Source organism: Ceratotherium simum, chromosome 7, assembly GCF_057802395.1.
Source record: "Ceratotherium simum simum isolate JZ-2026a chromosome 7, ASM5780239v1, whole genome shotgun sequence".
NCBI lineage: Eukaryota > Metazoa > Chordata > Mammalia > Perissodactyla > Rhinocerotidae > Ceratotherium > Ceratotherium simum.
In genome coordinates this window covers 8,910,386-8,936,950 of record NC_141906.1, presented here as the reverse complement: position 1 = coordinate 8,936,950, position 26,565 = coordinate 8,910,386, and the positions used below count along the sequence as shown (strand labels likewise).

Here is a 26,565-nt window from a genome sequence, read left to right as displayed (position 1 = left end):
CTTCCTTCCTTCCTTCCTTCCCTCCTTCCTTCCTCCCTCCCTCCCTCCCTCCCTCCCTTCCTTCCTTCCTCCCTCCCTCCCTCCCTTCCTTCCTCCCTTCCTCTCTCTCTCTCTCTCTTTCTCTCTCTGTCTTTCTTTCTTCTTTTCATCGGGGATTAAAACAAAACACATCAACAATATAATTATGCGTTTTGTGTACATATATTTTATATCCAAGGGGCCCCAGGTGCCCCAGAATACCACAAACATAAGTGAAATATGTTGTAATCATCCTTCCCTGCGACACTGTCAGAGCTGGCATCAGCGTGCTGGGCAAAACGTATGAAACTAGAAGTAACTTGTCAATTTTTAATAAAGTCTTCTTTCCTTGCAGAGCTAAATGCACCACTCTCCCTACAAACTCTGACGATGATGACATCTTCCCATTTGGTTTCCATAGCATCCATTCCTGAAGATCTCCAGGATGGTCCTTGATCAGGGCGATCCGCCCAGCTCCCCTAGAAAGTTGGAAACCTGGCCAGCTCAAAGAAGCGTCCCCTTTTCCTGAAACTTACTCTGTCCGTGGTGCTGAACCAATCTGCCGAGACGCGCCCAGATGGGCGCTGTCAGCCGTGCTGAAAAAAATCTTTCCTGACGCTGCCCAAATCAGAGCAGTGTATCTGCTATTTACTCACGTCCTCAAAGAGCAGCAAGCTTTCTCCATCTTAATTCGACTCTACTGCAGAGCAGACTTGCGCCGGCGTGATGGGAGGGGATCACAGGCAAGGAGGAAAAACTGACAGCAGCATTGCTCACCTGAGACCTAAGATGCTCCCGTGAGTTTTGGCAGCCAGTCTGTTCCTTACAGCAAAGACACCATTTTAAAAAGTACTATTCTTTTGACTTTGCCCTTACGCAAACGTTCTGTGATATTTCTGCCCCTCCGTTTAAAAGCCAGAAGATTTGACAGCAACAAGGCTTTCAAAACCGAGAATTTACATTTTCAGTGGACTGACTTCCAGGACAAGGACTCATCTGCACCCGCCCGAATACCATGGCACGGCGTGCGCCCTTCGCCACCGGATCCTCCCCTTCCAATGAGACTTTCTGATTGTGTCTACCAACTCTCCTATGAGGAAACCCGTGGGTTGCATGCAGCTATTCTGTTGTATTCTTGTTCTCACTCTCCCTCCCCTCTCTCACTCACACTCTGGCTGGAGGCACACCAATACCACTCTGCTGAGAAGAAAAAGCCCACAACTACCTTAAGCGATTAAGGCAATATGCGCAACTCTCGCCTTTCATAGTGATCACTATTCAAATCTGGCAAGGGCTGACACCAGTCTTTGCCAGAATGGAGTCGGTAAAACAAAGGATTTTGACCCCAGGAAAAGAGGGGCTAAAGAATTTTGCCGGCAAATCCCTTGGCCAGATCTACAGGTAAGAGAAAGCAAACCCATGTTTGCCTGGGGCTCAGCATGAAAAAATCTGCAGGGCTATTTCCGTGAACCCTGGTTGCTTAGAGAGATTGTAATATGACCAGAAAGTCTTTTTTTGTTGCTCTTTGCTGGAGTGGGGCTGCTCTGGAAACCTGCTTATTGATTCAGGAATGTTGTACTAAATGAACCTGTCCTCTTTGTGTATGTGTGTGTGTGACTTTGGTTTTGGTACCTGCAGATTCTCATCCTTTCTTACCCAGGATTTATCTTCCTTACAATTGAGAAATGACCAGCACCTGTTCAAAGAACCTTTCTTTTGGTGCTTATAGTGACACCAAATTAAATCCCTTTGATGCAGACAAATGAATAAAAAAATACAATCCTTTAAAAAAATTAACCAAGAAATTCCAAAGAATAACGGCAAAAAGAAATTTAGATCTCAGCTTCAAAACCACTAGAGTAGAGAATCCCCCAGTGAAATCTTCCTCTGTACCGAAGGAAGAAGAATCAAAATATATCAATAATTGATGTTGAAGCAATTTCTCTCTCTGAACCTGAAACCATGTATATGTATTTTTAGCTATTTGACCTCTCCTAGAAGTCTATTTCTTGCATGGGAAATGTCACACTGCTTATAAGAAAAACCATAAATAACCAGCAAAATGACTTTGAAAGTACTAGAAATGATTTAAATATTTTTATCCTCCCTGTAGTCACTGTACTAATAATGCCGTAGATTTCACAACTTTAAATCCTTTCAAGAACATTACATGAATACACCTTTTCTTAATAACATGAGCAAAATCAAGAAGAGAGGGCAGAAACAAAAGGATAAACGATTGCAAGAGACCGCTAATTTTCCCATTCGGGAATTGAAGCCTGCAAAAATGTAAAGAAAATGACCAATGCGCCTCCCCCTTTTCCAGATCTCTGCGGTTCTGGTGGGCTTCGTGTAGGCACGATCATGCACCTATGCGGCAGTACATACCGCAAGGGCCCTGCAGTCCCGCGGCTGCCCTGGAAAAAGCTGTTCTTGCCCAGCCCAGCTGCCATCAGGTGGGGAGTTCAGGTGCAGAGTTCAACTTTGCATATATGAGCATACGGGCCAATATTTACAAAAAAAATAAATCGCAACAGTTGAATTTTTCTCTCCCAGAATAAATCGGTTGCCATGTTTTCTGACGCTGGGATTGGGCTTTAGGAATAAGCATTAACATAGCCGCAAATACCTTTATGACCTATTCCCCAGGTGCTATTTTGCAGAATTTGGAAGTCTGACATTTTTTTCTGGTAACCTCAAATTGCTTGACAGCCATCTCCCGAGCTGTGCATTTTTGGAATGGATCTTAAAATTTCATTTGCTTTACGGTGAGAATGAAAACAACTGCGTGTGGATATATCATTTAAAAGGGCACACATAAAAATAAATTACATGGTGGACTGGAAAACATCTGCAAATTGTAAACGGAGAGGTTCTTTGTTTAAATATCGAAAGTCTGCATCTCAAGGGTCCACGGTGATGTTACCGCTCACCTTCTCCTTTCATAGAAATTTCACGGATATATTGTGGACTAGAACAACACTACCAGCTTTTAGTAAAACCATTCTACCTCTCCGCTCTCCCCTCCTCCCTTCTCCCTTCCGCCAAGGACAAAAACCTAAAAGGAATTGAATCAGATGGGTGGAATCTTGTGAAATACTATGCAAATTAAAATACAAAACTAAAACCAAATGTGAGATCTTCTACCCTGGTGTGGAGCATCTTATCAGAGTTGATTTGGGGGCGCGTTTGTATATCTGGGAGTTGCATTTTATGTCTTTGGAAATGGGCCCATGACATTTTTCAGTGTTTGTAACCGAGATAGTAATGACGCAAGATCGTGAATAATTAATTATTCATGTTCTGGCGGTAGGAAGCTTAGGTGTCGGCCATATGTTGCGGAGGCCTTTGTTTCAAACTCGAGTAACAAGGAGGGAAAAAGTGAGAGGTGTAACCGGAGAGTAAACGTCGCACCGGCGCCCGGGGCTGGAGGAGGGGAGGTCGAGTGTGTGACCCCCTCAGAGGGCGTTCGCAGACCCTCTCCGCGCGGTCGCCGGACTCCGGAGGCCTTAGTCCCCGGGACCCGCGCTCTGCTGCGGGGTGGGATCGCGGCGTCCCCTCCCCGGGAGGAAGGAAGGGGCCGCGGGGCAGGGCTGCGGCTGGGCCCGCCGGCACCGGAGGGCCCGCGGGAGGCTGGGCGGCTGGATGAAACCGCCTGTCGCCGGGGCAAAGCCCTGCAGGTGGGAGGCGTCTACACAGGTGCTGAGGAGGCCTGCTCGGGTAACCCCTTCCCTCGCACACTGCAGACCTGCAGGAAAGTTAGGCCCAAGCGGTGCAGATGAGCCTGGGCGCAGCGGGAGGATCCCGAGGGAATGGGGACTGCACGCCGTAGGCCACAAGGTATTCAAGTTGAAGAGAGGCCGCCGCGGGGAGGGGCACTGGCCGAAGGCTGGAGAGCCTGGAGGGGGAGAATGGGCTGAGCCAGGGGTCCCTAGCACCCTGAACCCCGAGGGAGGGGGAGAGGTCAGCGCCCCTCCCCCCAGGCCTGACCCGGGAATTGGGAACAGGCGGGCGTCGGGGGTGCCTAACCCGCGGCGTCCTTGCCTGCCCCGGCTCTGCTGCGCAGGGTGCTGGAAAAGAAGCAAGAGACCGGGGAGACCATCGAGCTGACGGAGGATGGGAAGCCCCTGGAGGTACCCGAGAAGAAGGCGCCCATGTGCGACTGCACGTGCTTCGGCCTGCCGCGTCGCTACATCATCGCCATCATGAGCGGCCTGGGCTTCTGCATCTCCTTCGGCATCCGCTGCAACCTGGGCGTGGCCATCGTGGACATGGTCAACAACAGCACCATCCACCGCGGGGGCAAGGTCGTCAAGGAGGTGGGCGCCCGCTCGCTGGCCGTGGTTCCGCAGAGCCACGTCGCCTGTTTGAGCACATTTCCCCTGGGGATGAGGAAGGCCTGGGTGAGGATGCTCCCTCTGCCCCTTCCGCACTGACCTTCTAGAATGCGCCGCGGTCGTAGCATCGCCTCCCTTTTCGCTCCTGGAGCAAGTCGCTTCTGCTCCCTGGGTCTTCCTTTCTCACCTGCAAAGTGGAAAATAGCCCCTAGCTCACTAGGTATTTGTGAAGAGTGACTTCATACAAGGAGTTGGTGCCTAATAATGTCCGCTAAATCTAAATGGAAATAGGTTTTTTTTACTCGGAGGAGTAGAGTAGCATATGAGTTATAATGCCCACCCCCCAGACTTCCTCCAATTCCCGCCAAATATTCTTAATAATCAAAATGAAACAAAATAGAAAACAAGTCAAATCAACTGTGCGCATATGGGCAGTTTCCGCCCAGGGGCCTTTAGGGGTGGACCACCTAACTGGCCGGGAGAGGACCCGCAGCGCAGGAGTTTCGGGGTCACGGGGAGTCCAGTCCCGCAGTCTGTGGGCTGTGTGTGGGGAGATGCCCAGGGGGGAGGAGGGTCAACGTCAAGGTCACAGAAACCCGTGGGTCCGGACTTGCGTTTCGGGAGCTGAGTGACCATAAGCCAGGCCAAGCAAGGGTTGGGAGGAAAAATCAGGGAACCGGCGGTGGATGGGAAGCCGTGAGTGCCACGGGGCCCTGGAGGTTTCCGGAGAACCTGCAAAGTTCAGGCTTCAAAATTTTGGTTTCAAAATTTTATTCGAAGGGGGAAAAGGGATCTCCAGTTCCCCAGGCGGATTCGCGCTCTCGCACGTCTGCGATGTAGACGTTTCGCCCCAGTTTCCTTCCAGGCTCACCTTGTGGGGCCGCCCAGGCTGGCGAGGGCGGAGTTAGGCCTCGCCCTTCAGACACACCCCTCACCGGCTCTCAGAACCACCCCTGAGCAACGCCGCCCTCTCCACCGACTCCCCCAGATTCCCCCGGCTACTCCACATCTTTCGGCCCATGCCCACTGCCATTTTGCAGGGACCGTCTTTTGCCCCCAGCTCTTCCGACCTCCGCACCCTCGTCCCGGCGTCGGCTCAATGGATCCCGGCCAGGCGGCTAACGGAATCTCTTCCTGGAGGGTCCTGATTCCCCAAACTGGAGCCCTGACGATGCCGCATTCATCGCGGGGGTCCCATCTGCCGGACAGTATCGGGGAGCAAAGCCAGGGCGCCCAGATTCGCTATTAGTCACAATACACTTCAAATGGGCACTGTTTTTCAATTTTCTGTAAGAAGGTATAGCTTCAATTCCGTTAGGGAACGACAATTAAGCGGCCCCACTCCGGAATGCGGGGAGTCGCCCGGGGGTTGAAGGCTCTTTGGCCCGAGAACTCCTGCACGTGCGTCTTCGGCCCAAGCACTGACTGCTGTCTTTCTCCCCCCGTTTTCCTCCTCCTCCCGTAGAAAGCCAAATTCAACTGGGACCCGGAAACCGTGGGGATGATCCACGGGTCCTTCTTTTGGGGCTACATCATCACCCAGATTCCGGGCGGCTACATCGCGTCTCGGCTGGCAGCCAACAGGTAACAGGTCGTGGGTTTGGACCCTCAGAAGGGGCAGCGGAGCTGGGGCAGCGGCGGGACTCCTGGGCGAGTCCTCCCAGGGTTTGGGCTCTGGGGCGGCCGCGCCCTCTCTGCGCGGGCTGAACCCACTTTTCGTGAAATGGTCGACGTGCGGTACAGCCAGGTGGGAGCTGAGGCCGGGGACCGGCCGGGCAGGGACAGGGCGCCGGGTGCACCGAGGGTGGGGCGGCCCGTGTTGCGCTCTCGCCTGCGCGTCCCGCGGGGCCCCCGGCTCCCTGTGGCGCTGACCTCCAGGCAGGGCGCGTCGAAAGCCCGGCCCGGGAGCCCGCCCAGATGGTGCTCTGGGTCTGAAGGATTTGTTTCTATGGAGGCAGGCGGGATTTCAGGCGCCTGGGGTGCGATTCCACCTGTTAATGAGCTCTGCTGAGCAGGAGCGGGGGTGGGGAGGGCGCTCAGCTGCGTCCAGCGGCCTGCCTCCAGCCCTGCTGCGGTGGCTGCAGCCGAGGTCCTAGCGCCAGCCCCCAGAAGTGTCCCCAGCGCCACCTGCAGAGGCGCTGCATAAGGAAGTATGAGCATAAGGACGGATGGGGTGGGGGTGTCAAGGAGCACAGCCTGGCCACCCCCGGCGGGTGAGAGGCAGCTCATTTGCTTAAGTGTGCACTATGAAAAATGAAGGTAAATGCTCCTTAAGTCTTTGTTAAGCTGAGAAAGAACATATGCGCTCGCCTTCCAGATATTGCTGCAAAGAGACCCCAAATAAAGACTTCGGGTCTTCCTTCAGACCTTGTACCTACGACTTCACCCCTTCCCTTCCCCCTAAAAGTCAAATTTTTGCAGGAAGAGATCTAGAACTGGGCACCTCTCTAGTCTTGATCTCCTCCCCGGTTTTGTAAACTGGTCCCTCCTCGTGTCTCGGCGAAATCTCCCACGCCCCTTCTGGGGACTTCTGTCACCGACGATCCCATTCCCGCCCAAGGTTTCTCAGTCGTCGCCAAGGCCCAGGGAGGAATTCTTGGAAATGTGTTTTAGGCTTAACGATTCTAGGGTGAGGGTTTTTTGGACAGTCCTTCAAAATATCAAGAGGAGAGTGCAGTAGGTGAGGGATAGTGCCTTTTGAACATCATCTCTACTCTGACACCACTATGGTTAGCACTCTGACCCAACAGGAGGCAAAGTATTCTTTTAAAAAAGGAATCAGTTTAAAATGAAAATCATTAATTGTGTAGAGAACCCAATTTTACAGATGGAATAAATCAAAGAAAAAATTGATATTAGGCAGAAAAATGTAAAGGAAATATTCCCTTAAATATTACTAGTAATGAACAGTTACAGTTTTGACTTGCATGTCCCTAATGCATAGTGTCTTGAATCTTTTTGTTCCCAAAAAATATTTTCTAAAACAAAATAAACTTCCCAGAAAGATACTCCAAATATACATATATAAAATATTGTAAAAATTCAGGCAGAAAACATCCAAAAATTCACCAAAAACCACAAATGATACAAGAAACTCAATATAATGTGAAATGAAATTATAATGCTGTGCCTTTAACTTTTCTTCGCAGTCAAAACCTTCAGCTTGCCAAATGTTAAAATGGTAACATTTTCCTGCCAGCAAAAACCACCAGGGATGCCCCAGCCTTCCCTCTCTGTAGCACTGAGAGGTCAGTAAACAGGTTTTCCTGGTTTAAAAAAAAAAAAGCAAAGCTCATTGCTATCATTTGTGTCATGTTTAGTAAAGAGAAGACTGATACTGACTCAGGTTCTAATTTATTTGGTAGCTTTTCCTCAAAGGAAAAATTTCTGAATTTTAGAACTCTTACTTGGATCCAAATTCACCTTACCTTTAAATGGGTTTTCAAGGTAGAGAGACTTAATATTTTCACATACAATGTTTTTTGTGCTACAAGGCAGAGAAAATTAAGTTAAAATTTATGGTAAAAGATATGAACAAATAAAAGATTATAGACTAACTCTCTTATCACATCTTAGGATTTTGACATATTCGCTTCATGTTTTAAAATATAACAAAACATTACAAATACTGTTGAAGCCACCTGTGAAAACAGGTTTTGAAAATTTATGACATGCCCTTTTCTGATTATAAAAGTATTAAATACTAAATAAGAAAAATATATTAAAAAAAGGGTAATAAAAATTATAAATAATTTAATTACCCAGAGACATCTATTATTAACATGTTGGTGAATGTCCAATTAGTCCTATACATGCTACATAGAATTTTATCTTAGAAGGCTTTTTTAACACAAAATCTGAGAGATTTTTAGAATTGATTTGAAAGATGTATATTTCCTATTATGATCCTTTTTCAAAAACAGTAAAAGCAACACAGCAAGACCAGTTTTCCACCTACAAGTATTGTATGCCCATTCGAATAAGCCTCTCTCCATAGATCATTCAGTTCAGAACAAGATCTCCCTTGGGTTGGTCCTGGGGACACTCACTTTGGAAAGTGCCTGCCACCACTGTTCTGGGCGGAACTGAGTAGAGGACCTAAGGGGTGAGGAAAGAGCCTCAGGAGAGAAGGGGTCCTGGCTACACCTCCTGCCAAATTTCTCAGTGAAAAACAAACAGCAAGGGTTGGGCTTTTCCATTTTATGGATTAAGCAAAAACAGCCCCACTCTCGGTCAGAATACAGAATCTTGGTCCTTTTTCTGGTCAAAGTCTAAATATTCTTGCTTTCCTGCTCATTGAAGGGAGGGGTTGGGGGAGGAAACTCAGTCCTGAGGAGAGCTGTTGTATCCTTTTTTCCTTTGTCTTTCCTTAAAGGGCTATTGCAACTCCTGGGCTGGGGAATTTAGTCACCTCCATGGAGGGCTTCAGGGTGGAATCAAAGGAAGACTCCTCACAAAACCTGTAATGTTTTCATATAAGAACGTATTGAATAAGGTGTAATAAGGTGATAAAAAGGTGTTGGGGGCTTTAAACAATACAGGACATGGGGCTTACAGTAATCCAGATATTTACAAATCTGAAATTGCTAAGGTCTATTTTTACCTCGAGTTTAGAGAGTGATGAGGAGCCTGGGCAAGTATTTAATGGAGAAACAACAGAATTTTTGCAAAGGGCATAACCAAAGAAGGTCAGATTTACCAAAGGAAGTTCGGTCAACATTATGTTAGTGATGACATTGTATTCACAAAGACTATTCCTGCCTCTGTCTAGGTGGCAATTTTACTTAAACCCTGCTGAAACATTTTCCCTATTGTGCTCCTGTCCTCCTGATTTCCCAATCCTGCTTTAATTTTTTACATGGCACTTATTGCAACCTGTCGTACCAATATTTTACTTGTTTACCTGTTTGTTGAGTGTCTGCCTTTCTCCAGTGAAATGCTCGCTCCAGAACTGCAGGCGGCTTTTGTCCACGTTGTTATCGCTGCTGTATCCCTAGCATCTCAAAGAGTGCCTGGCCCAGGGTAGAGGCTTGTTGAAGAAATAATGTGAACATCACAACAAAGCTTTTTGGGCTTTTTAAAAAAGGCAGGATGGCACAGTGGTTAAGATAGAGACTCTGCAGCAAAGCTGTGTGGGTTCAGACACCTGAATGTGCTACTTAATAAGTGAATGACATAAACATTATTTTGCCTCTCTGAGCCTCAGTTTATATTTCTATAAAAGGGGAATAATCCAAGTGCCTGCCTAATATGGCTGTCACAACAGCTAAATAAGAGTGTGTGTAGAGTTCTTAGAAGTGACTGGCACTCAATAATTGTTGGCTGTTATCATTTCTTATTAATAAAATCTTAAATTCAGAAAAAAAATGGAAAGAAAAAACTCCTATGACCATTCGGCATTACTTGTGTTTAAATTTGCCTTCAGTATTAGTAGTGCAAAAGGATGATTTCCGTTGTGATAAAAAATGCCTCTTTTCACATGTCAGATTTCTGCCTTTAAAATTATTTTCCCATACACATTATTCACAATTAAAATTATTGTTCACTGCTATTGCCATAAGTCTCATTTGAAGGCTTTTAAAGAGCTGTCTTAAAAAATATTTTTAGCCCAGCGTATAGAGAGTGCTGGTAATTCAGTGCATGCAATCTTTGAATTCTAGCCAGGTATTGTAAACACTCTTAGAGAAATATGTTTGAGCTTGAGGTTAGATTTCTCTGCTGCAAGTTACCATTTACATCCCCCTACCCTACCCTTTATTTAAAGAGGGTTGAGTTCCTAGTGCAACATTTTGTCTTTTCAGGTATTTCTTGGGTTTCTAACTTGATTTTTGCTAAAGAAAAATAGTTCTTTCTTTGAATAAGAGACTGAGAGTCACATGTGTCTGTAGCATAGAATGAACCCCCTGTAACAGGAAGAACCTATGTTAGAGCTGGACAGGGCTCGTCTAATCCAATCCTCCCTTTTTACAGACCAGGAAAGGAAACAGAGAATCAGGGAGGTGGTGACTTGCCCAAGGTCACAAAGAGACTGTGACTAAAACTCAGGTGTCCTGTAAGACGTGACCACAGGTTCTCTCTCCAGTGAAACTGAACATCTCTGCCTGGTCTTATGCACTTCATCCAAAGTTCACTTTCAGCAGCAGGCTGAGCCATCTGCTCTAGGAGTGAGTGCCTACAACATATCATGCTCCAAATCTGGGACAGAAGTCCATGAATTAGAGAGAGAAGCCTTTCGCAGGCCCAAGGGATCCTTAGATTTTTGTGGCAGGAGAAACATACTGTATTTTTGTGTGTGTACTGCCTCCCAAAATATTTGGCCACAGCATGAGTGATTCTGTTCCCTTCTCTGCAAAAGGCAAAATCCAAACTTGATAATGACTTAAATGAAGAGTGTGATTTTCTGTAGAAGAAAACATAGTATTGAGAACTTTTTCTTTGGCAGTTTGGGCTCCTGGAAGATTGCAGAGGTTTGAGCATGACTGGGTCTGGTTTAGATCTTTTGTCTGCAAAGGAGAAGGTCTCTTCCTTGGGATTTTGATTGAAACTATTCAATTCATACTACTCATATAAAAGAGAGAGTAATTTATACTTAAAAATTCAATGCAAAACAATTCAACAAAACAAATTCAAATGCATGGATTTTAAAACTGTTACTAATGTATATTTGCATTTATAAAAATGAAATTTGATATACTTTAGGTAAATATCCTGGCTTGCCTGATTTTGAAAAATCCTCTTGTGAGAATGATTTTCAGAAAGAGAGGTACATAGATATTTTAAACACAACAACTTCATATTTTAAGCCCAGGAAGAAATGATTTTACCGGCGCTATTCTGTCTTTTTTCTTCCCAGAAATAAAACAATGAGGATGTGCTTTATTTATTGGAATAAGCATTGGAAGTGAATTCTTAAGTCTCATCACCACACAGACACACACACAAATATACTCTATCATCTATCTGTCTATCTATCTATCTATCTATCTATCTATCTATCTATCTATCTATCTATCAATCATCTGTCATCTTTTTTTTCTCTCTACTTACCTATCCATTGCAACATCCATTGCAAGCAGGGGTTCCTTAACCCTTCCAGTAAGAAACATTTGCAAATTCCTTTTGTATGAGAAAAGAATTCGGGCTATGAACATAAAGCCTGCTGCAAGGGACCACCATCCTGCTATGACGGAAAAACCGTTTATAGCATCCAGTCTTTTAGGGCCAGAGGTGACTATCTCTATCTCACCCCTCTAGCAGCCTATCAAACATCTAGCTGCCTTCCCATTGTGGGCCCTATAGGGTAGGTATCTAGGGCAATGCAGAAGAGGCTTTCCTTTTTGTGACAAAAGAAAATACCCTTTCCACAGGATGAATAGATGGATCGTGAGGGGGAGGGGTCCCCAAGGGCTTGCACGTGGTGTGCTGACACCAGCTTCTCTCTCTTTCTCCCCTCCTCTCCTCTCACCCCTTGCTAGCTCTGGCTTCCCCCGAGGCTGCCACGTCCTACTATGCAATGCAGGGGCAGCCTCTGGAGGGGAGGGACATGATTTTGAGGGAGGAGAGAGTCAGGTGGGCAGCTGGTAGAATGATTCTCCCGCTGCCATATGCCACTGTTGGGGCTGTCTCATTTCTCTGTCATGAGTGATGAAGTCATTTTTACAACTTAATAATGTACCAAGGGACCCAGAGGGCTAGCTTTTGCCTGTGTATTCCTTTTTTAATATGGGAGTGGGGGCATCAGATGTGACAAATGGAGGTGCCTGAGCCCAGACTTGATCAGATTAAACAGATTAACCAGCCTGAACCAGTCTCTTCCTACAGACCCTCTAGGAGGGGATTAGTGCTGCACCCAAGGTGAGGAACACTGGTTCCCTCTTAGGTGACGAGCCACTGCCCAAATGGAAACTGATTGATTGATTCAGGGAAAGTGGGTATCATCTGTAGAAGTGACAAGTCACCAGTGTTTCTGTCACCTCTTCCAGGTAAATCCTTGTGGAGTGGGCTTGACAAGTGAGGGTGTTTGTGGCTGTGGGTCATAGAAAAAGAGCATGACTGGGAATCTCACAGCTAAGTCACTCGGGCCCACACCGGATGTTAATCTTGAGGCGGGGTGAGGCAGGCGTTCAGCAACTGCATTTGTTTTTCCAAACATTTCTATATCAGGGATACTATATGCCTCTCAGTTTTGGCAATCTGTTTAGTAATATAGAACCTCCTACCACACACACACACACACACACACACACCAGTATTCTTAAAGTGATTCTCTGTAAGATAATATAATCATTTCAGACTATAAGACAAAAAGGAGGAAAGAAGTGTGTGTATGTGTGTGTGTGTGTGTGTGTAACAAGCAGTGGAAAAACAAGTAGAAATTAGATTTTAACTTGAAAATAAGCATATTGAATTCATTTTAGTATGTCATTTGCTGTGGAGGAAATCATGAGGAAAACAACAATTTTAAGTAGCTTTCATGTGGTTTATCATTTTGAAAAGCAATCTTAATAAGCAAATGGCCCTTATTTTCTGTCACAGATATTATAATGATGTTCTTTGAGAAATCAAGAGTACCCATCAGTTTCTAATTCTGTTCTTAAGGCATAGAAAAATTAAGACTTTTTACATTTAGTTTGCACACTTTTTTGCTTTTATTTTTTCTCAGCCCAATTACTGATGGCCCATCTCTGACTTATAGTCAGACCAGGAGTGGGTTTTTAAGGTAGCTCTTTAGATGCCAATTATAAGGAGAAGGACTTTAAGCAAAATGAAATATCATTCTATCTGAGATTCAACTTACTATTTGGAACTTCAAGTTCATCAATATTTATCTAATTAGTAACTATATAGTCTGATGATTTGTTCAGTAAAAGCAATAATGTATTTTGTTGCTGAAAAAATTTGTGTAATTTGCTGGAATTTTCATTGGTGGTTTACTTTTACAAATAGTACTGATATAAACATGAATATACTGATATAAACACTGCCTGATATTACAGACACCCTAGATTGACAATTCAGAAAGTAAAAAAAAATGGGCAAATATTTACTTGGGGAAATTTGTTTATTTCTAGAAAATGTCTTTTTGCATATAGTATTTCTTTATTTTCTCACACATTATTCACCTTTACTTGGAAGAAGTGGTGATCAGAACTTGAGTGAGTTTCCTAATTGAAATGGATTATAAAGCAAAAACTAAAATAAAACAAAAACTCAGAATATAAATCAGAAGTCAGATTAATTTTACAAATGTGTAATTGGTTAATTGTATTGAATAGAGTCTTAAATTTCTATTCTATAGTCGCCAATTCATTAAAACATTCTCAGATAAACTACATTCTTATTTGATATGTTATAAAATTTAACATTTAGCCTATGGAGAAACAGTGAAAATGCACGTGAAAAAGTCCACACTGGAATTTCAAAAGACAAAAAGGTTGTGAAAATGAAGCGAAGAAACAGCACAAATGTTCTCTTTAGGCCTACTAAAGTCAAGCCGTAACATGTGGTCACTTAATTATATATGATGGAGTGGACAACAGCCTTCTCCTTCCTGCAGTTAACAAGAGTCTAGAAATCTAGCTTTTAGATTAAAATGGGGAAAAATGGAAAGCCATCTCAACTAAGTGGAAACAGAGAAGAGACACTCCACCCATGTGAAGTGGAGAGGAGTGAGTGAATATCAGGAGGGCTTTTCAATCCATTTGAAGTAGATCCTTCAGGGATAAAATTTCCACCTTTCCCTAAATAGTACATTTGTATTGGAGATGGGAAGAGAGAGGATATGAATCCTAAATTGTCTTCATAATTGCCTTAGTTCTCCATTTCGAAAGGCAGATGAAATTAGAATTGAATAGAATAATAAATTTATGTATTACTAACCTTTTTATATAGTACATCATCTTCCTTCCTCATAGTGACTCTATCGGGCAAACATTCTCATACTTTTTACCTGTGAGAGAACTGAACACAGAAGAGCCGAGTTATTTTCCCAAAGATCACTAGCTGGTAGGAGGAAGAGCTGGGCTATGAACCCTGGTATGTCTGATTTCAGATGATGTGCTTCTTTTCTAAGCACATTTCTCCTATTGAATAGCTTTACTGTGTGTGTTTAAAAAAAAAAATCACTGTATTATTTAGTGCTAAGATCAGTCAATAGGAAAGAGCATGGCTATAGAATAATTGAAAAGATTTATTTATTTTCATAATTTCAACTTTTAGACAAGTCTTTTGATCAGAAGATAAACTTGAAAAACACATCATGGCAGGTATTGTTTTCAGGGCAGCAGTGATGTGAAATGCAATTACGTGTCACAGTTGAGACCAGTGCTCCAGATAATGAAACTCACATGATTATGAAATGTTTCTTGGTATATAATCTATTTCCTTCTGTCTATGGAGATATCAAAAATATATTCAGTGCTTATGTTTGTTTTTGTAACATCAGGCTAAACAAGAATGATGACTGCCAATCATAATACAATATACACAACTGTGTTAAGTATTGATAAACAGTGAGATTCTTTAAGAGGACTATATATCACCTGAGGCATTACCACCTAATTTAATTTTAAAAGTAGAGGTTCAGAGACAGTGGTTTCGGAGGCTCATGAAGATGCTGTGATGAACAGCAAGTGTAATGGCAATTGGTTTCAGGAGATTCTGCTGTGTTGTTTGGAAGCTTAAGGATGAGGCCAGACTGGGCCATGTACTTGAACTCAGCCACTATCTCAAGTGAGGATTTATCCACAGGAGTACTGTAAATTCTAGTCCATAGCTGCCATCCTACAGGTATTCTATGACCATCACTCAGCTTCCTAGGATTATTAGGATTCCCAGAATAGCAGTTTGTCCCCATCAAAAGCTCAAAAACATACGAACAGTTAATTGATTGACAAGGATATCAGGATAATGAAGGTTCAAAGAAGAAAGATCTGTTGTCACCTACGTATACCTCAGGAAGGAAAGTCACCCTTGCCCTCTATTCAAAGTCTTTATGAAAAGTAACTGCGTGGTCATCTCTTAAGAGCCTGCCGTACACAAAACATCCTGCTAGCATCACGGGGTTTGAAGAAGTGCAGTAAAGACCTGGACTGTATTCTCCAAGAGACACAAATAAGGCAGGGGATGGGGGAACACCTGATCTCCTGGGTTACGTCTTGTAAAAGTGCTCTATGGTGCTTGAGGAACGTCTGAGAGAGGAGATTAGCTGGAAAAGAGAGGGATGTGTGTGTGTGTGTGTGTGTGTGTGTGTGTGTGTGGTGGGTAGGTATTTAGAGTAAGGGTGGGGAGATAACAAAACAGGTATAATTGGTTTACAGAAGGCTGTCAATTTTATTTTTTGTTTCCTGTCAGATATTTTAGTTGGACTATTCAGGCACAGATCAAGAGGCTGATGCTTTTTGTTTAATTCCATGAATTCAGAATGGGGATAGAATTCCCCCTCTATGTCTTCATGCACTTTAAGCTGCTAGAATTTCAGGATGACATGGAACACCTCTGAATCCATCATCACAGAAATAGCATATTTAATCAGGGCAAAAACATTCTGGAAGAAAGGACAAAAGAATAACAATTCTCTGAAAACCCTATTGAATGTTAGAAAATTTCTGTATAACGATAGCTGATATTTATAATCCATTTACTATGAACCGGACACTGTCCACTTTCATAATCGATTCATTTAATCTTCATGAAAATCCTTTGATGTGTGAAAACTTGCCTCCGTTTTACAGTTGGAGAAAGTGAGGCTTAGAGAATTTAAGTCACCACAACTTGCCCAGGGTCATGCCTAGTAAGAAATTAGAGTTGGAATTTGAATTCATACAGTGTAACCACAGATAGTGTATTCCTAACTAATATTGTGTCATGCTGTTGATCTGTCCCCAAGAAAAATATGGCACCTGCTCAGTCAAGTTGATCAGTGAGGACAGTCAAAACCAGGCCAGAGAGCTTCACTTCGGGCCTTGATCAAATGATCTCATTACCGTTTGTGTTTTGTCAAAGATTTTGTCCCTTTTAGCAGGTGTTTCCATTCTACCCTTGCCGCTCCGCCGTAATAAGAGGTAAACCCTGTGTAGCTCTGTTCCTTCTAGGACCACTCCCCCCGCCCTAGATCTGTCCGTTTTGTGATGTGTAGGAGGAATATCTAGCATGGTACTGCCAAACCAACGGTTCTCAAGTCAGGAAAAGTAAAATCAGCCTCATTCGGGAACTTGTTAGAAATGCAGACCCCCAGTCACCCCACTAACCTCCCCAATCAGCAGTCTATGTTTGAACAAGCCCCCTAAGGTGATTATCATGCATGATAAAGTCTGGAAATCACTGCAGTAATCCATTTTATATTCTGGCACTTTTGCGTATTTGGTTCTACTATTTCTTCCATTTCTTTTTTGAAACCTAAACTTTGTGCGTAAAAAGACAAAACCCTCCCTGAATGGGCCTCTCCATTTAACTGCTTACTTCAGAATGTAGGAGGGATGGGGGCAGTCCTGCTCTCACCCCACACTGCTGTGACCATCCATCTTTCAATAGTGTTTTTGTCTTTCAAAGTTTTTGTTCTTTTATCTGCTGCTGCTGGCACTGTTAGTGCTGGTCTTAGTCATGCTGCTATGAAAGTACAGTAGCGCTTAGTGGTTAAGTACCTAGGATCCACAACCAGACTGAGTCAATATAAACCATAGTTGTCCCCTCAATGTCTATGTGACCTTAGCAAATTATTTAAACTCGCTGGGAGTTGGTTATTCTATCTATGACGTAAGGATAGCAGTAGTAGCTTTCTAATGTTGTTGCTGTTAGTTTCAAATGAGAGTCTAGAACAGTGACTGGCACACACTAGCGATTCAATAATCATTGGCTAGTTTTGTTTCTTTTTGACTGACTCACATTTGTGGATTTATTTTTATGTGCCAGACACCAGACCAAGCCTTTAGGTGCATTATTTCACTTAGCCTCACAGAAATCCTATGAAATGTAATACATTTATTTCTTCATTATACAAGTCCTAACACCGCTTAAATGCTTAGGGTGTGCCAGACATTCTTCTGGGTGCTTTATGTGTTATAACTCATAGGTTCTGTTAATATCCTCATTTTGTAGATGAGGAATGAGGCTTAGATATTAAAATAAACGGCTTAACATCACTCAACTAACAAGTGACAGAAGCGAACTTTGAGCCTACGCCATCTGGCCCAGAAAGCATGCTCTTGACATCACACAGCACTGCCCTTTTTATGGACAAGGAATCAGAAGCCTAGAGAGGTTAACTTGCCAGTCATGTAGTTATTAAGTGACAAAGATAGAGTCTTTCAAAGATTTCTGTACCATATTTATGTCGCCCCCCCCGCCCACCTTTTTTTCTGTACCACCGTTAGTGCCTTTGGCTCCTCGGTCCTCTGCAAGCCATCATCTTGCCTGACGTTACATGGATCCTGATCACCTTCTGTCTTCCTGGCCTCGCAGATCCCTCATCCTACATTCTAGTAAGCTGCATATTTACTTCCCTTTAGGGGCATAATCATCGATTATCCTCTATGATCGCCCTAAACTCCATCATCTCCAAGATGTCGTGGACTTATGGCCTCTGTCCTGCCCTTCCTTGTCCACTCTGCATTTCCTCAAACCCTCCTCACACCTTCCTGGTTCATCATCTCACTCCCAATGTTCTTACTTCTCCTGCTCACCTGTACCACCATGTCCAGCCCTAGTTTCTGATATATAATGTAATCTCTTCTGTTTTTTGAACCTTTGCTGATCCATTTCCTCTTTTTGGAATTTCTTCCTTCTTTTTTATATTCATCTTCCAAGGCCCAACTTGAAAGTTTCCCTATGAAGGGTTTGCTTCCTGGTCACCCAGCTAGAATGGATTTTTCCCTCCTTTGCTTTCCATTTGCACCCCTGTTATGGTCTTTGGCGTAAATTGCCTCTTGGCTGCTTGTCTCTCTCTTTCTCTCTCCTACTACACTAGGGGCCATCCCGGTCTTCCTCTGAGTGCCTGGTAGCATTGTATAGATGAAAGAGCACAGGTGTTCAGGTCAGAGAGCCCTGGCTCCAAATCTCAGCTCTACTGCTTGCTTTTTTCTCGCACAGTCTTTCTGTCTCCATTTTCCTATTTGTAAAATGAGAGGAAAGTGTAACTCAGAGGATTAAATGAATTAATGTAGGTGGAGAAAGTGTAGTAAGCACTTTGTAGGTTTTAGCTCCCTTCTCCTCGGCACAGTACCCTGCCCTAAATATAGTCTCACGAAGATTTGGAGTGTGAATGCACAAATGAATGTTGAATGAGGTGGCTGCTCCAATTTTGGCTGTGTGTAGTACAGTAAAAAAAAAAAAAGTGTAAAGGCTTCCCATATTGGGCCAGAATTATGATGATCAGAATTCTAATTACATGGATATTGATTTGTATAATAATTACATAAAATTAAAAAAGAAGATGAGGTTCTGAAAAGTTTGATGGATTCTATTCTTAAATAGTGAGAAAAAAGTAATTGCATTTTTATGATGCAATGACCACTAATAATAAAAAAGGTTTGGTTAAAGGAATTAAGAAACTTAAAAGTAGGAAGCATTTAGAAATGTCACAAGATTATATAATTAGAAACACTGTTCAGGGCAAGAGTGGAAAGGAAACATCGAAAGTGATCTATTGACATTCTATTTCAGGAATAGTAGGGTGATTTCAAGTAGCTTTGTGAAGACTATTATTTAAATTTATATTTAGAATCCTGAAACACATTATTAACTACATAGTATGTGCATAATCAGATGTAAATCCTAGTGGCAAAACCCACTGGACTTGGAATCAGACAGAGTAGATTTGAAACAGAGCTCCTCTATTTAGAACTAGTTAACAACTTGTGCAAGTGATTTCACTTATCTCAGGTTTAGTTTCTTCACCTATAAAATGGGTGTATTAGTAATACTCGAGTCATTGGGTTGTCAGGCGGTTGTGGATTTTATGGTATGTGAAGTGTGAGCATGGTGTCTAGAAATTTGGATAAGCACTTATTAAATTTAGATCTCACTGTAGTGGGCACTCAACCAATAGTGCATAAATGATTCAGTTTACAAAGTTGACTTTGTCCCCCAGGGGACATTTTGCAATTGCCGGAGACATTTTTGGTTGTTACAACTTGGGGGCGTATGCTACTGGCATCTGGTGCGTAAAAGCCGGGTGGTGCTGCTAATCATCACATAACACAGAGGACAGTGCCCGCAACAAGGAATCGTTCATCCTGAAATATCGATAGCGAGGAGGTTGAGCAACTCTGAACTAAAGAGTGAGTAAAATTCATCTCTCTCCAGCTTAACTAGAGATAACAGTATTTAAAAACCCTTCAAAAAGGAAGAAAGTGATAATTGACAGTTATAGTCATAGAAAATAAACCTCATGCATCATAGCTTCAAAAAAATTATTAAAAAAGACACACATATTAGACACACCTGGATAAAAACCTTACAGTATTTTTTTGCAAACCTTAGCATGCAAAGTTATCACTTGCACTTCTTATTAAAACACAAGTTTCCAGGCTTCACTCCCAGCACACTCTGATTTGGAAAGTCTAGAGTGAGAAATCCGCATTTTTAATAAGCACTCCAGGGAATTCTGGTGCAGCGGGTTCATAGGGGACAATTTGAAGGAATTATTCCAAGGGGCTGAATAGGGTGGATGCATAACTTATATAAACACTTTCCAAACTCCTGTAGCATTATGTAGCTCTGGTTCTTGTTATCCTTAAAGCCTTAAGCAGTCTCAGTCTCATTATCATCCAGGATAATAAGCAAAGTGAGTGGATCTACAGAAAGATGCAGTCAACACAAGTGCCAGTACCCAGACAGCCTACCATAGGACCCAAGCTCCTGTGTCACTTGCCCTTTCTGCCGTCATCCTGTCTGTTGCACAGGTCCAACACGCACACTCCCAGAACAGTGGAAAGATGTGTTCGCCTCACTGGACTTTGGCAACACGCACCATATATGGCTCGGCCCAGGAAATGTACCCCACATGGTCCCTCCTGTGTCCTCCCAGCCCTGAGGGAAACCTCCAACGTGTTCCGGTTCTTGCATACAAGAACATTTAGATTTCAGTCTTAAGAGGGGTAAAAATTCTTTCAAGATAAAAGTAATAATCAAGAATTAAAATACATTTGAAATCAATTTTTATAACAATTTTGGATTCTTATAAAGACAGATTATCGGATTTTTGCATTTATTTTCTGAAAAATAAATCCATATTTGGTGAAGTGTAATATCACTGAGTGTGTGGCATTTTAATGGAAGTAATCATTTCTAGAAATAGAAAGCTTCTATTTTGTGCCAAACATTTAAGAAATGTTATACGTTGACTCAAACCCAAAGATGCCTATTCACTAAACAGCACGGAGGAAGAATGGAACAGAACATTCACCTCCTGAGAGACTATTTACCGCAGCGGAGAGAAGCCACTGAGGACAGGCGGATGTTAGATTGCATCAAGTAAACAAAAATATTTGACCCAACCTATGATTCATAGAAAAAGAGCTGATCCACTTCAGACCTTAGTAAGGTCGTTTCTCAGATTTCAGCAGCAGATTAATAATGATCAAGGCCCCTTTCAGAAACTCAGGTCTTTAACAGTTACATTTAATGGTGCCCCATGGAAGAATTAGAGCTTCTAGGAGGCAACCATCTTGACTGAATTCAAGACTCAATGTTCGACTTAAGAAAACTTGCACAGAACACACAGCTTAGCTCACTAGAGACAGTGTGTCCCAAAACTTCTCTGCAAGAGAATATTTCTAAAGTTACCCAGTTAAAGGGATATTTCTCTTGCTTAGTATGAACATGATGGAATATTTTTTTTAACGATGGAATGGAATTTTTATTTGCAGATGGATAAAGGTGTTTGTGCCATATTTTCAGCAATTCTTTCTTGAATCGTTTTATATATGCATGCAGCCAGAGGTGACCTCAAACAGAATCCCTGCACCCACCCCCACACACAAAAAGAAAGAAAACCTGAGACAGATATATTAAGTAATAGTTATTTCTATTATAAAAACATGTGCTGTGGGATCTCATCATGAGATTTCTTGCGGCATTTAAAATATGATTCCGTTCATAAAATTTTTATGTATATGCAGCTTCTGGAGAAGTTGCAAATAGTTATATAATGGGAGACACAACTCCATTCAAGCATTTATCATTTTTCCAACAACTCTTCAATAAGAACCTCCTAAGTGTCAGGCACTGTGCTATGTATCGGGGATGTAACAGTGTATCCAAAAAACCAGTTCTTGCCCTTACGCATCTTACATTATAGACTGAGATATAGACCAAAAACATATACAATGATTCATTAAATAGTTGCAATTTGTAATTAGATCTATGAAGAAAATAAATACAAGTAAGTTTAACCAGGTTTATTGGATCCTTCTTTTATTTCTTGTGCTTCAAATAATGTAGCATTTCAAGGTAGCCCAAGTGTTTATTAGCAGTGGCTAGTCAATCAAGTCCAGAACATATTTTATTTTTTTAGAAAAAACAATCTACCTTAAAATTGCTTGTAATTAGCTTGACCTGAGAAATTTAGATCTATTATCTCCTTTTCTTTTTCAGGGTTTTTGGAGCTGCCATCCTTCTTACCTCCACCCTGAATATGCTAATCCCATCAGCAGCCAGAGTGCATTATGGGTGTGTCATCTTTGTTAGGATATTGCAGGGACTTGTTGAGGTATGGCACTGCAGGATGACATCATCTTAAGGTTGGCATGTTAACAAGAACCAACAGATTATCTTTGTCTTGATCTACAAACAAATATATTTTACTAGGTTGTGTTTCATAGTGTTAAAAAAATTGAGAAAGTCAGGCAATCAGATATTTTGTTTTGAATGATGCTAAACTACAACTGTGACTGCTTACCTCTTTTTCGCTAGAATCGGGTGGAAATAAAGAAATGTTTAGTGACTATTTGACTCAAAAAAAAAAAAAAAGAACAGGCACTTTTGCTAATGTGTTGTGATAAGAATTTTTGAGTCCGTCCTTCGCTGTTGCTAACCCTGAATTAATACTTTTTGTGAGTTTTATACAAAGTCTCTGTTGGCCTTGAATCATGGTTTGAGTTTTCAGTAAAATATTTCATTGAGTATATTCTTTGGCCGTCTGACTCTAGTGATTGACTTTTGCTCCATCAACCTGTAGCCGTTGAAAGAATATCATTTAAAAAGTTAAGATTGGCCTACCTGTTGCCTCTTCTCTTTCCATGGAGTATGGTGGGAGTAGATAAATCAGATAAAGTATTAAGTCACTGAAAATAGTCTCCTCTCTCTCCAAAAAGAAAGGAAAATGATAGAATCAAAATAACAGAAAAAGGATAATTATTTTAAAGGTGTTAAGTTCTAGACATGACTTTTAGGAAGTGTGAGCTTCAAGGATTTAAGCTTTACCTTCCTTTGTATGGATTCCCTATTTTTGGCAACCACTGAGTTTAATGCCTCACAAAAAAGCCTCCCAAATTTCTCAAACTGTTCAGCATTGCAGATGAACTGAGTAATATAGAGTCTTTTCCTTTGCCTTAATCACAAGAAAATTGAAGCAGAAGGAAGACTTGAAGGGTAGGGAGAATTTGAACAGTTTACTAAAAAGAGGTCATGTCTTACCTGGTCTGAGCTGAAAGTTCTTAAAATGGAATTTCAGGGAATCAGCAAAAACCCAAGGGTAGCAGCTTTCCCTAATTCCTTGTGCCCATCCTAAGGAAACAGCATCAGAGAAGGGAATGTGCTTCTTTTCCAATGATCCTGGATCCTAAACAGTGATACATGTCTTCCCCTATCACAGGGCGTCACCTACCCAGCTTGTCATGGGATCTGGAGCAAATGGGCCCCTCCTCTCGAGAGGAGTAGATTGGCAACCACCTCCTTCTGTGGTGAGTCCTGTGCGCAGATATAGTTATGGTCGGTAAAAGTTCAGGAACAACTTGGATAAGAACTGAAAGTTGGTAAAGCTCACCTGTACAACCATCTGGGGTGTGTGTGTCTGTGTGTGTACATGAGGGAAGGTTTTTGACTGCCATTTCAATTTCTTTCATTCTTATTAGTCTCCTTAAATCCTCTATTTCTTCTTGTGTTTTGTATTTTTCTAATTCATCCGTTTCATCTAGGCTTTCAAATATATTCATGAATGATTTTTATTATAGTCTTTTCAATTTATTTTTTATTATTGTCTTGTATTATTTTTAACCCTCTGTTGTGTCTTGGGTAAGTAGGTTATATCCACTTGTGTTTTCCTGTATTCCTGGCTCAGCACGTGGCATATGTATGTGTTTAGAGGTGTATGGGTGTGAGTACACATGCACCTGAGTGTGCAAGTTGTGAGCCAACCAAGGAAAATGAGATGAAGTCAAGAATTTCTATTGACTTCCCTTACCTTCCCCCCGTTCTCCCTCTACTTCAGGTTCCTACGCAGGAGCGGTGATTGCGATGCCATTAGCTGGCATTCTCGTACAGTATACCGGCTGGTCTTCCGTATTCTATGTCTATGGTATGTTGCATTTCCACACAATAGAGTTAAAAGAAGTGTGCATAAACTAAAACAGTGAAATAGATCACTGAATATACTTCTGTCTTTACTCATTTATTTGTTTTTTCATTAAGAATCCTTTCCCTGGGCCGGCCCGTGGCTTAGCGGTTAAGTGCGTGCGCTCCGCTGCTGGTGGCCCCGGTTCGGTCCCGGGTGCGCACCAGCACACTGCTTCTCTGGCCATGCTGAGGCCGCGTCCCACATACAGCAACTAGAAGGATGTGCAGCTATGACATACCACTATCTACTGGGGCTTTGGGGGAAAAAAGGAGGAGGATTGCCAATAGATGTTAGCTCAGAGCCAGTCTTCCTCAGCAAAAAGAGGAGGATTAGCATGGATGTTAGCTCAGGGCTGATCTTCCTCACACACACTAAAAAGAATCCTTTCCATATATTCCAAGAAGATCAAGGAAAATGTTCTATCTCAATGATTTCCCCCACATTGTAATTTATTGTTTTAGAAAGCAACCACATTGCTGATGCAAACCTTGTGATATATGACATATATTGTCCTTGATTATGAAGAAAAAAATCAAATTAGCGTTTGATTCAGAGCTGAGTAAGAGGAAAGAGCCAGGCAGCACCCACTTCTCTTCTTGGCGCCTCCTTTCCTGGTCATTTCCCTGACCCTGCCTCCTCCAGACTGAAGGCGGGTAGAAAGCTGGAGGTGAGAGCAGTGCTGATGCGACAACCTGATTTCGTGGTGAATCTTAGCAGTCAGCTGCAGCAGCAGCACATTTAATCCTCATTCCTCAGTTAAAGGAGATTAAGCCCCTAAGTGGAAATAAAAAATGACAAGAAACCCTAAGTTCAAACTCCCTTTCTGTTCACTTTCTAACCAGAAGCTGAAAGCTTACCACTTGGAATTAGCCCTAAAGTCCTCTCTAAGAGACCATTTCTTAATAAAGAGGAAAGGAGAAATATGAGAGAGATGGATTTCAGCTCATGTTCTCACTGATCAATACCACCTTTGGGCATGGGCATGAGAATCTGAAAGATTTATGAAGCCATGCGGTAGAACAAAACAGTATCTGGCTTCTTCCAAATTTGCCACGATCCATTCCCATTTTGAAATGTTCTCATTGGAGCAAAATCTGTTTGCAGAATGTTATTAAGTGTACTTTATAGCAGGGCTTTTATCTTGGATCAAAGGCCATGGATGGGTTTGGGATTCATGAATGCCCTAAAGAGTAAGCCAGACACGCATTTGTACATTTTTTTTCTGGGGAGATCTTTTTATCAGATTTTAATCCATATCTTTCATTAGATTTTCAAAACAGTCCATAATTCAAAGAAGTTTAAAGCACTTGTTTGTAGGGTGTATAGTACAAATTGGGATGGCCACCCGTTAAATCCTCTAATGTGTGCCATAGTCCATACTTAGTTGAAGATATAAGATGACTTTAAAGTAAGAATACCAATTTCCACAGAGCACTCATGAAAGCCAGTCTCATTATTTCGAGCTATATCTGATTTAATATTTATCATTGAATGGTACAAAGTTTAAATATTAGATAATCTGAAAATAGATCATAGCACTTGCCTACTTGCAGTTTGTAGGAAAAATTGGGTCTTTGAGCCACACATTCAATATTGATATTTTAAAAATTAATGAGATAAGACTTATGTAATGGCTTAAGTTAAAAAAGACAGTACACCTGAAATTTTTACAATGTTATAAACCAATGTTACTGCAATAAACAAAAATAAAAGTGAAAAAAAATAAAAAAAAATAAAAAGACGCATATAATCTGAGCTGCTTTGGATGCGTTCAGTTAACGGTAATGATAATTACAAGAGCTCTCAGTTATTGAGTGCTTATTTTGTGCCATCCACTGTGATGATTGTTTTATGCATTATCTCCTTTAACTTTTCTTTGCCACAATCTTCTAAAAAAGACATTATTATCTCATTTGATAGTGGAGGTTTAGAGGCCTTCAGTTACTGATCGGATCATGTGTCTTAATGAATGACACAGCCAGGATTTGAATCTGGGTGAGCCCCATGCCATAATCACTACACTGTGCTGAATTTTCACACACTATCTGACCCGAAAGAGTGTTTGCTGTCATGGTCAGTAATTACAGGGAGCATGGCACATCAGAAGCTGTGGGATTAAGGAATACTTAGAGATTGAACAGGCAAAAGAAAAAGTATTATAGAGATCAGGGGCATTTAGATTGTTACCCAAGGGAAAAAGAAACAGTAGGAGGCAAAAGTGAAATGACCAGTTGCTGAGAAACCAGAATAAATCACTTGAAATTCTTTCTACTATTAATGCTTCCAGATTTATATTGCACAATAGGGGCATACTTTAGTGATGAAAGTGCTAAACAAAGAGGGGGATGAAAAAGGACATGCAAACAGTTTTTTGCATGGGAATTTATAACTTTCATCTACCCAAAGAATGATCAATAGGCAATAGTATATGCTGAAAATAATATGGTATACAGTCACATCAGGTGTTAGATGTTACTGCATTAATAACAGAAGCCCATGTTTTCATGTACAATAGCCACTTAGGCTAAAATAATCTTCCAGGTTTTATTTAATAGCCTGTTTACTAGATCTGGAAGTGCCAACAGGAGAGGAAAATGAGCATTTCTTTTCTCTAGAAACACAGACTACTCTTATATATTCAAGGCAGGCAAGTAATAA

The 26,565-nt window shown here is 42.1% G+C and overlaps 1 protein-coding gene across 1 annotated transcript in view; it reads left to right on the top strand.

Moving 5' to 3' along the window:
• The first annotated feature begins 1,333 nt into the window (after positions 1-1,333).
• The window catches only part of SLC17A6 (solute carrier family 17 member 6), a 36,255-nt gene continuing 11,023 nt past the window's right edge, over positions 1,334-26,565 (top strand). The window contains exons 1-9 of the mRNA XM_087433965.1: positions 1,334-1,419; positions 2,345-2,474; positions 2,731-2,786; positions 3,332-3,790; positions 4,085-4,337; positions 5,821-5,939; positions 21,948-22,062; positions 23,167-23,254; positions 23,782-23,868. Coding sequence (XP_087290091.1) covers positions 1,334-1,419; positions 2,345-2,474; positions 2,731-2,786; positions 3,332-3,790; positions 4,085-4,337; positions 5,821-5,939; positions 21,948-22,062; positions 23,167-23,254; positions 23,782-23,868 — 1,393 coding nt within the window. The remainder of the gene's footprint in view (positions 1,420-2,344; positions 2,475-2,730; positions 2,787-3,331; positions 3,791-4,084; positions 4,338-5,820; positions 5,940-21,947; positions 22,063-23,166; positions 23,255-23,781; positions 23,869-26,565) is intronic.